Genomic DNA, 10,912 nt, shown 5'->3' with positions numbered 1-10,912 from the left:
CAGTAGGACTGTCGGCAAAAGACACATCTAGATGCCCCAGGGCGTGTATTCGCAGGGTTGTCTCTCGGGCTCGCTGCGGCTGCACGAGTGCACGGTGCTGCCGTGCCGTACTGTGCCATTCTCACCCCTGCTCATCTGTGGGGCAGGGGCCCAACGCCCCCACTCAGGAGGCGGTGCAGACGCGACGCAAGGAGGCGGTGGTGCCATTGCCCGGCATTTACAGTTGTATACAAATGCACACACACACACACACACACACACACACACACACACACACACACACACACACACACACACACACACACACACACACACACACACACACACACACACACACACACACACACACACACACACACACACCACTCCAAAGCGGGTTGCCCACTACCCACCCGACCGCATCTGCGGATCTGCCCCGCCGCATCGCCTGCGGCATGCTGTTAGCGTTGCCCGTGTAATTCCCAAGTGCGGCCGCTGTGACGCCCCTAGAATCGTTGCCACCAGTTGCATTATATCGCACATCTTTGCGATGGGTCCCAAATTTACCATACATCTAGCATTGCATGCCGTGTGTTGGGACAATCATCATTCACGTTGTTGCTGCCGGCCCCCGACGTTTCTCAGCTCTGCTCCAGCCAGGGGTGTCCTCGTTTCACCCCTGCTGCGCCCGCATTTCGGTAACCCCCACACGCCCCACCCCCCGCAGCGCGGCCCCCAGCATGTGTCAACACCCAATGCGCACACTGCCAGTGCCTTGGTACCCTGGGACGCATCTCGGACAAGTGCGCATCTTCCCTCCGCAATTTGCAGCCCTCAACCCTCATCACATTCGCGCCCTCGCCCCTCGCCGCTCCAGCTTTAACAGACCACAGCTTTAACAGACCACATAAAGACATACACACACAGAAGCCCCAAATCGTTCCAAGCGATACAGTGTATGTGACAACTTGCCAACACACCACCCGGTCGCATGAAAGAACTTAATTAAACATCGCCGACTCCTCAAGCCTTGTTGCATTGCGGGCCATCCCCTCAACCGGCACCAACACCAAGCCCACAATGTAGGGCGCCCAAGAGTCCGCGGTAATGGCATGGGTCGCAGGTGCAGCGCAAACAGGCTCTCCGCCGTGCCGCCACTCCCGGACCCCAGCAACACCAACACCACAGTCATCATTAAGAACAAATGCAGTAACGCTTTCCGCGCAAGCACGCAAGAAATGGGCTGCACGCACACGCCCACACGACCTCCAAAGTCTCAGCCCGCGGGTCCGCCAGCTGCGCCGCACGTGCCCGCGGCAAAGCCTGATGAATTGGCACCACAAGCGCCGCCCGCCCCCAAATGCTTACGACATGCCCGACCGCAGCCAACAGCGCAGAGGAGCCACAGCAGCAAACAAGGTACCCCCACGCCTCTGCCTCTGCTGCGTCCTGCCAATTGGCCCCACGGCCATGCCCCCACCCCAGCTCTGCTATAGCCCGCGGCCGGCTGGGGTGCAGGAACAGCGGCCGGCTCAAGTGCAGGTGCCGGCCGGCGCCGCCTCGTGAACAGCAGCTCCATTCGCGCCCCTTGTATGCGGCCGTGCCCACAACCGCCCAACACGCCTGGCGCATGCGCAGCTACCGCCAAGCCCCGCGCCGCCACCGTCTCCCGCTTGAGCCCACAGAGTCCTAGCGAGCAGGACATGCAAATTACACAGCTTGCAACGACCCGCACAGCACGCCCCAGCCAACAACAATTACAAGAACACAATGGCAACCCCGCCGCAGACAAGTCATCGTTCTTGTCCTGCATGGGCGTTCGATCATCAATAAATTTGCATGCCGTATACTTTCTCCCTCGCTTGCGCCGGGACAAGCCCCGGTACCGTGTAGTAGTTTTTTGTTGTGCCTCCCGGTTTTCCCGATGCGCACTGGAAGAGGTATGGCTTCCCGCGGCAGCTCCCAACATACGAGGCATGGCAACAACCCCCTCCGCAATACAATTCACCGCTTCCTGTGCTCGTGCAGTCGTGCCGGCCCTTGGTGGCCGCAACTTCGCAATTTCCAGGCATCACGTTCATCAAGCCCATGAAGCACGAGTGACACGCCAAAATTCCTTATGAACAACTCAGCGCCTTAGGTGCAGCAACACATCACCCCGGTACTGTACGTCCTTGCCACACCTGTTTGCGCCCACGCCAAGTCGTCGCAGCAGCGTGGTAGCAAGTGAAGTGTGTGGGAACCCGGGTGGGAAACGCCAGGGAAAGCAGTTCACGCAGTTGACACGCCATCCCTGGCCCTATGCCTGTATGCTGATCCGACGGGATGCCAACGGGGTGCAGACGGTGGCAGTATCGGAGCAGACGCCGCCGCCGCCGCATTGTGTCGGGCACAGCTGCGTCCGCGCTGTCGCCACCGCTGCGCCCGCCCACATATGCATCTGCCTGCCCCAGCGGCGCGCCTTGAGCAGCCGTGCAGGCATGCCGCCTTGTGCAGCCATGCAGGCATGCAGCCATGCAGTCAGCCACCGTCATCACCAACTTGAATGCACTCCTCCCAACAACGGTTCACGAGCGAACCCCAACGGCGCCGACAGCCGGACCTGCCGCCGCCGCCGCCAGGTCAGCCGCCGCCGCCGCCGCCGCCTCAGCGGCCAGTGACGTTGTGTCATCCATGTCCACATCCTCAGCATCCATGACCACGCCGCCGCCAACGCCGCCGCCACCACTGAGCCCCTCCCGCCGTGCCCCCGCCGCCACCGCCGCCATAGCGCCTGACGACACCACACTCCTCTCCTCGCCCTCGCCCTCGCCACTGCCCTTGCTGAGCCACCACGAGCCGCCGCCGCCTCCATCCAATCCCGAAAAGTCAACCGTCGTCGTCATCTGTTGCCCTCCGCCGCCGCCGCCGCCACCACCAACGGCACTGGCCAGGAAAGACATGCCGCCGCCGCCGCCGGGCCGGATGAAGGACGCGTCGCCGACGGCGCCGCCGCCACTGCGTAAGCCAGTGGCGGCACGGCCGCTGCCGACGGAGCCGACGATCTCCGTGCCCTCGCCCTCAGGAGGCGGCGTGGCATCCGCCGCCTGAGCGCTGCCGCTGCCCCCACCACCACCGCCGCGGCGGCGGCCTGCCTGGCCCGACCCGGACCCCGTCCCCGGATCCGTCACCTCATCGCCCGCCGCCGCGGCCGCCTCCTGCTCCTCCTCCTCCTCCGCCTCCGCATCCCCCAGCATCCCAGGCAGCTCTGTGAGTCCGGCGGAGTAGGCCTGACGCAACAGCTCAGAAGGATCCACCTCCTCCTCCTCCTCACCCACCTCGCCGTCCGCCTCTGCTTCCGCCGCCGCCGCCGCCACCGCCGCCACCGCCGCCGCGCTGCCCAGGTTGCCGTCAGCCGCTGCCGCCGGGCCGCCAGAAGCGACGCCGCCGCTCCACGCCTGCGCCGCGCCTGTGGGGTGGCGCACTTCCCCGTTTGCGCGCGGCTGCTGCGCCTGCTGAGGCGCCTCCCGCGGCGCCGCCGGCGCCCGCGCCAACCCAGCGCCCGGGCCCCCTCCTCCTACTTTTCCAGTCGGGCCGTTGGCAGTCTGCTGCTGCTGCTGCTGCTGCTGCATCTGCTGCTGCTGCGCCGGCGGCGGCGGCTCGCTGTCAGCCGACGCCGCCCCCTGCGCCCCGCGGCCGTCCTGCTCCTGTTGGCTGAGGCGGCGCAGGCTAGGCTGCACGAGCGTGTGCTCGCCACCGCCGCCGCCGCCGCCGCCTCGCGCACCGCCTAGGCCCAGCGCCGCCGCCGAGCCCAGCAGTCGCCCCGGCTGACTCCCCGCCGCCGGGCCGCCGGGCAGCAACAGGATCTGCGGCGCCCCAGCCCCAGCCCCAGCCCCAGCCCCGGCTGAGGCAACTGCGGCGGCGCCGCCGCCACCTGCACGCGCACCAGTGCCGGCACCGAAGCCGGCGCCGGCGAGGTGGGAAGGGCGCGAGTCCAGCCCGCCAGCCTGCTGCTGGTGCTGGTGCTGCGGTTGCTGGTGCTGCTGCGGTTGCTGCTGGGGGCGCCCCATGCCGCCATACGGCTGCTGCGGGTGCGGGTGCTGGTGCGGGTGCAGCTGCCAGCCGGGCCCGAGGGCGGGCCCGTCCTCTTCTTCATCGTCCAGGTCCCCCGGCCCCAGCAGGTGGAAGGCGGACACCCGCCCCTCGCCGAACAGCGGCGGCGCCGCGGCCGGCTGCTGGTGCAGCTGCTGCTGCTGCTGGTGCTGCTGCTGCAGAGGCGGCCTGTATTGCAAGTGCTGCTGCTGGTACTGTTGTTGCTGATGGTGGTGCTGCATCAGCGCCACGCGCTGCTGCTGCTGGAGCTGGTGCTGGTACTGCAGCTGGTACGGCTGGTGCTGGTGCTGGTGGTATACGGCGCCGCCGCCGTCGGGCCCGCCAGGGCCGCTGCCGCCGCCGTAGCTGGTACCGCCGCGCCCCAAAATGCTGGGCGGCAGGTGTAGCCGTACCGACGGCGGCAGCTGGTTGGGCGTTGCTGCCGCGGCGGCCCCAGCATGCGGGCCGGGGAAGCCGTGCGGTCCATGCTGCGGCCCGAACTCCGAGCCATGCGGCCCTGGATGCCCCTGCTGCGCCTGCGCCAGCCGCTGCAGCGACAGCACCTCCGCCTTAAAAGATTCCGTGAGGCAGATCTCCGGAGCCTCGCTGGCCTCGCTCCTGGTGGAGTAGGCCTCCGCCAGCGCTGCGCCGCCGCCACTTCCGCCGCCGCTGCCGTACGCGGCGGCGGCGCCGCCGCCACCGTGGCCGTGTGCATAGGGGGCCTGGTGCGGGAGGGCCAGGTGCGCAAGCGACTGCGCGCTGCTGCCGCCGCTGGGCAGGGCGCGCAGCGCCATCAGCCGATGCAAGCCGCCGCCGCCACCGCCGCCGCCGCCGCCAAACGACGGCCGGTGGCCCAAATGCGCGCCCGCCGCCGCTAGGCTGTCCAATTCCAACTCCGCCGCCTCGGCGTCCACCGCCGCCGCCGCCGCCGCCGCCAGGGCGCCGCCAGGCATCCCCATCCCCACCATCCCCACCGGCCCCACCGGCCCCACCGCCGCCGCCACCGCCATCTCCACCTCCTCGCCGTCCTCGCCGCGCAGGTGGCCGTCGTCGTCAGCCGTGTACAACGACGACGTCGCCGAGGCCGGCGGCGGCGGCAGGACACTGCCCGCCGCCATCAGCCGCGCCAGGTCGCCGTCGCTCCACAACGACGAGTCCTCCTGTAGCACACTCAACGGCAGGCTGATCAGGCTGCCGGCGCTAGGCAGCAGCCCGGCGGTGGCGGCGGCGCCGCCGCCGCCGCCACCCAGAGGCGTGAGACCGGCGGCACCTGCGGCGCCGGCGGCGCCGCCGAAGCTGAGTTCCAGGCTGAGACCCTCAGGCAGAGCCGCGCCAAGCGTGGGCACGTCCGTGAGCGGCGTCCAGTCCTCTGACCGCCGGCTCGATTGCGGCTGCGGCTGTTGCTGCGGCTGTTGCTGCTGGTGCTGGTGCTGCGGGTGCTGGTGCTGGTGCTGCTGCCACGCGCCGCCGAGGCCGGCGCCGGCGCGCAGTCGCATCGCCGCCGCCATGGGGCCGCCCGCCGCCGCCATCGCCTGCAGCTGCCGCTGCCGCTGCAGCTCCGCCTCCGCCTCCGCCAGGAGCAACTGCTGTTGGTGCTGGTGATGCTGCTGGTGCTGTTGCTGTTGGTGCTGCTGTTGCTGTTGGTGCTCTTGCTGCTGTTGGTGCAGCTGGTACTGGTGCTGCTGGTGCTGTCGCACGGCCGCCGCCGCCGCCGCCATGCCATCTCCGGTGGGCCTCCCGGCGGCGGCGCCGGGCGCCGGGCCGCGGGCCGAGCCCGGCAGCTGCAGCCGGGCTGGTACGTCGGAGGGAAAGCCGGCCAGCGACACGCCCGGCGGCGGCGGCGGCGGCGGTCGCGCCGAGGGATCTGACGGTGGGCCGCGGCCGTCCCAGGAGCGGCCCACGAGGGGCCCACGAGGCGAGGAAGCGTGCGGCGAGGGGTGTTGGGGGTGGTAGGGAGGCGGAGCGCCGGCGCTGGTGAAGCCGGCGGGGCCGAGTGTTAGTTCCTGCAGTCAAGGGAGCAGCGGGCGGGCGGACGGCAGCTTGAGATTGGTAGAGCTGGTGTCGAGCCAGCTACCGCAACCGCCCAGTGCCACTGCCGGGTGCCAGCTACCCGTTACCGACTGCCGAGAAGGAGATATGCGGTCACTTGCCCCTCCTCCCGGCGGCCTGTGGCTGTTGTGCCGCGTCCGCTGTCTCCGTCTCGCACCCCCCCCCTGCTGTCTACCTCGCTACAACTCTCTGTACCAATCCTTGCAACCCCCCCCCCCCCCCGCGTCGCGTGTGCCCGCTGTACCTCTGGACGTCGGCACTTCACTTCATATTTGATACACACCATCCCATGGATGGCTACCCCCCCGCCCCACACACACACAAGGCACGCACCCAACCAGGGCCACGACAGACCCACCTTGCGCAAGCCGCCGGTCCCGCCCAGGCCGCCGCCGCCTGCCCCAACGTCTGCCTCCACCTCCATCTTCACCTCCACTGGCGGGCGAGTCCCCGTGTGGGCGTAACTCCAGCCCGCAGTCGCCCCTGGAACCGGCGGCGGCGGCCGCAGCTGCTGCTGATGCCCGTGCTGCATGTTGTGCTGCTCCTGCAACTGTTGCTGCTGCCGTTGTTGTTGTTGCTGCTGCCGTTGTTGTTGTTCTTGTTGTTGTTGTTGCTGCTGCTGCTGCTGCTGTTGTTGCTGCCGGCGCAGCTCCTGCAGCAGCTGCTGCTCCTGCAGCGCCATCTCCACATCTTGGTGGTGGTGATGGTGGTGGTGCGGGTGCTGTGGCAGGTGCGGCGGCGGAGGGGGGCCGCCGGGTGCCCCCGGCCGCCGGCGCGCAGGGTCTAGCGGCGGCGGTGCAAACGCGCCGTCACGTGCCACGCGAACGCCATTGACGCCACCGACACCGTTGGCGCCATTGGCGGCGCCTGCAATTGCCGGCATTGCGGGCACAGGCGCTCCCTGCCGCCCCAGGCCGAGCCCCGGCCCTTGCCCCATGCCTGGTGCCGGGTACCCATGCCGCGCCTGCTGCTGCTGCTGCTGCTGCTGCTGCTGCCAGCGCGGCTCGTCCCCTCCCGGCCCCGGCCCCGGCCCGCGCGCCCAGGCTTCCTGCTCCCGCCCCTCCTGCTTCAAGCCAATCTGTTGGTGCTGCTGTTGCTGTTGCTGGTGTTGTTGTTGATGTTGTTGTTGCTGTTGGTGATGATGTTGGTAGCGCTGGTGCTGGTGCTGCTGCAGCTCCTGCTGACGCCACGTGATCGCACTGCGCAGCTCCTCCAACTGCCGCTGCAGCGCCTCCTCCTCACTCAGTCCCGCAGGCAGCACACCACCGCCACCACCACCACCACCACCACCACCACCACCGCCACCACCACCACCAAGGCCATCGCCCGACGGCGCCCCCAGCACGCCGCTAGCCTCCCTCAGCGGCGGCCGCAGGTGCTCTGCACCGGGGCCGGAGCCGCCGCGCAGCAGCCCCGCCGCAGCGGCTGCGCCGTTGGCTCCCGCCGCTGACCCGAGCGGGCCCCCGAATAGCCCTGCCCTCGGTGGCGGCGGCGGCGGCCCGCCCTGTGCCGGCAGGTGCGGGTGCGGGTGTGCGCCAGCCGACCCGCCCTGCCCCGCCACCACGGGCCCGCCCGACAAGGAGTCCCGCGCGTTGGCGCCCCCCATGTAGCCCTCTCGTGATTGCTGCTGCTGCGGCAGCTGCTGTGGATGCGGATGTTGATGATGCGTGTACGTGTGCGGGTGGCCGGTGCGGCCGGCGTAGTACTCGTCATCCTCGCCCTCAAACCCGGGCGAGACACCACGCGGCCCCGGCCCCGGCGCCGGCCCCGGCATCGCACCGGTCCGTGCCTCCGACCCCATACGGCTATAGCCCGGACCCAAGCCCAGCGCCCCCGCGCCGGGCCCAGGTCCGGCGCCGGCGCCGGCACCAGGGCTGGCAACTGACATGCCCGCCGCCGCCGCCGCCGCCACCGCCGCCGCCAGAGCTAGGTCCTGCGCGGAGCCCGGCATTGGGCCGCTGCCCATGCGCCGCCGCTGCGCCGCCGCAGCCGCCTGCTGCTGTTGCGACGACGACACGCTCGGCGGCCGCTTGCGCGCCTGCCCCCGCCCAGACCCCGAGCCGCCATCGTCACTGCCGCCGCCACCCGGCTCTCCTTCAGACTCGCCGCCACCATCGTCATCGTCGTCGTTTCCGGCGCCGCCGCTGCGTGCGCCGCGGCCGGAGCCAGCGGGCCGACCGCCGCCGCCGCCGCCTGTTGTGCGCTCAGCGCCGCCTCCGCCGCCACCACCGCCGCCGCCGTGCGCAGCCTTGCGCGCGCGCCGCTTTTGTCGGTTGTGCTCCAGCTTCTCACGACACGTCCTGTGTGTGTGTGTGTGTGTGTGTGTGTGTGTGTGTGTGTGTGTGTGTGTGTGTGTGTGTGTGTGTGTGTGTGCGTGTGTGTGTGTGTGTGAGAGAGGGGGGGCAGCGGTCGCTGGCACCGCCACGGCCGGGGGGAGCGGTTGCTGCCATCCCCATCAGCGCCGCAGCCCTTTGTCCCAGCGCAGGTTATTCCAGGTCATTCCGCGAGGCCCCGCTGACGCCGCTGCGCTCCGTCTGGCCTTGGCCCACCCCTGCAACTCAGCGTCACAACGGAGCGCCCCCCCCCCGCATCCTGTACCGCTTTTCCAAACATCCTTGCAACCCCCCGCGCGCGCAGCCCTGCACACCCACGCCCACGCCACCGCCCACACCCATGCCCACGCACGCCGCACAAGCACAAGCACGCACGCACACGCACGCACCTGCGCACTCCGTCAAAGAAGGCCAGGGGGTGGAATGTGCTGCACTGGTCGCAGAAGCGCACCTGACGCCCCGAGATCAACACCACCTGCGGCGTCCGCGTCAAACGGCCAAGCGGCGAAACCAGGATGCTTCATTACATCATCCGCGGGGGTGGCAGTGCGGGACGGGCGTCTCGGGGCACCGCTGTGGTGTTGCTTGCACCAGTGTGCGTCCGGTGCGACAGGTTCCGAGAGGTTGCGGCACTGTTGGCGGTGCTGGCATATGGGGTGCAACACCGGCGTGCTTGGTTGGCAGGTACTACAGGTTGGCGCACTTGCCAGCGGCGCTGACTACTACGGCAGTGACCATGTGGTGTGTTTGCCACATGCCTGCCGCCGTGCCACCAAAGCCGCACCTGCGCCCGGATGTGCATCTCGCACACATGGTAGCGGCGGAAGTAGCGCTTCAGTCCTGAGAGGTCCGCCATGCAGCCATCGGCCTGCAGGGTAAGGGGGGGTCAAGACAAGGGTCAAGGTCAGGGCCAGACGGAACGCGGTGCCTCTGCCGGCCCGGCAGGGCTCAGAAGCAGCGATGTTACAGGCAATGTTCATAGAGATTCGTGTGCTGCTCGTATGGTTGATTTACGTGAGTTGCTCTGTGGGGCAGCGATTCTGTCTCCCACACTTGCCACGCTGTATGTTTCGCATGAAAATCGAAACTGCGATACATGTGCAGGTTCTCTAATACATGCCTCACCTGGCATCGATTTGCTGCAAGTTCGTTTGTGCCAGCGCGGTCGTCTTCATAGCCGCCCCGACCTTGAGGCTCTGGCGAGCCTCCATGCATAAACATGTCCATGATTGCACCGGTGGTGCCCAGATAGCTTTGCGCACCGTCGTCGCTGCCGGCGTTCACGCCCCGCTAGCCAGAGCGCTGCCAGCCGCTCGCTCCATCTGAAAATCTCCACATAGCTTCAAACCTGGACTCATATTAGAGCGCAATACTGGTAGACGCCAATGCCCGTCTTCGGAGTGAGGGCAATCGCCCCCCGAGCCTCGCAGACTCACACGTTACGTGTGTACGCCCAGTCATACACGCTACGCCATATATTATAGTAAAGTGTGTATTTGGTTTGCAGCTCACCACTTCCCAGCTGAGCGGGCAGTGCCCGTGCGGGGTGTCACAGGGCAATGGAGGTGGAAACGACCAGGGCTGCTCGCGCTCCCTTGGTCATAAAGGGAAAGCCCGAATGTTCTGGAGAATCCGCCCCAGGCCCGAATGCTGCTCGGGCCAGCAGGCTTGCTCGCGGATAACGGGCTGGGCCCGGCCTTGGGGCCGTCATGGCGACATCGACGGGCGGGCGCGCGCGAGCAGAGGGGGCAGGGGGAGGGCATCGGAGCAAGCGGTGGCGAGGCGCGGGGGCGTGCACCTGACAGGGTTGCCCAGGAAACACATTAGCAGGGGTGAATAACTGGATATAAAGCATATGTGGCTCGTGGGGTGCGGGTGGGGGGCCGGATGGGGGGGATCTGCGGCTCCCCGGCCACAGGAAACTGGGTGTTCCAGCGGCTGCGTGCTGGTACCGGGTATGCTGGTGACAGACATTTTATGTGTAGGATCCAAGCACCGGCTGATGGCGGCAGATAGCTCGGGTCTCGGGGGACGGGGAGGAGGAGTGCTGCCCCGATTGCCCCAGGTCGCCCATAACGGCAGGCCAGTTGCCCGGGCCACCTAGGCTCGAGCAATCCAAGGGGGGCAGCTAGACGGTTGCCGACCTGTCCCGACCGCCCACTCGCCCGCGCCGCTGCTGCTGTCGCTGCTGTCGCTGCCGGCCGGTGTCCTGTCCCATCTGATGGGCTGATGGGGGAGCCCAGGAGGACTGATGGGGGAGCCCCAGAGGAGCACGAGACGCACAAGAGGACTGATGGGGGAGTACAAGAGGACTAATTGGGGAGCCCCGGAGGAGCACCAAAGGACTTGTGGGCGGTACACCCCAACAGGGCTCCTACCTACCCACGAAAGTCCCTTAGCGAGCAAGTTAGACTTTTACCGGCAATGACTGCTACAGGACCGATGGGGGAGCACAAGAGGACTGATGGGGAAGCCCCGGA

At 68.2% G+C, this 10,912-nt stretch overlaps 1 protein-coding gene across 1 annotated transcript; it reads right to left on the bottom strand.

The window, feature by feature from the left end:
• Positions 1-205: 205 nt before the first annotated feature.
• On the bottom strand, positions 206-9,893 carry CHLRE_16g686100v5 (uncharacterized protein). The gene is made up of 5 exons (XM_043071563.1): positions 9,558-9,893; positions 9,217-9,300; positions 8,822-8,907; positions 6,458-8,399; positions 206-6,053 (listed from the first exon to the last, which is right to left on the bottom strand). The coding sequence occupies exons 1-5, from the start codon at positions 9,657-9,659 to the stop codon at positions 2,547-2,549; spliced, it is 5,721 nt and encodes a 1,906-aa protein (XP_042915928.1). The 5' UTR covers positions 9,660-9,893; the 3' UTR covers positions 206-2,546.
• Between the last annotated feature and the right edge of the window lie 1,019 nt (positions 9,894-10,912).

The sequence above is a fragment of the Chlamydomonas reinhardtii genome, chromosome 16 (assembly GCF_000002595.2).
Source record: "Chlamydomonas reinhardtii strain CC-503 cw92 mt+ chromosome 16, whole genome shotgun sequence".
Classification (NCBI taxonomy): Eukaryota; Viridiplantae; Chlorophyta; class Chlorophyceae; order Chlamydomonadales; family Chlamydomonadaceae; genus Chlamydomonas; species Chlamydomonas reinhardtii.
This window is presented reverse-complemented; position numbering and strand designations above follow the sequence as displayed.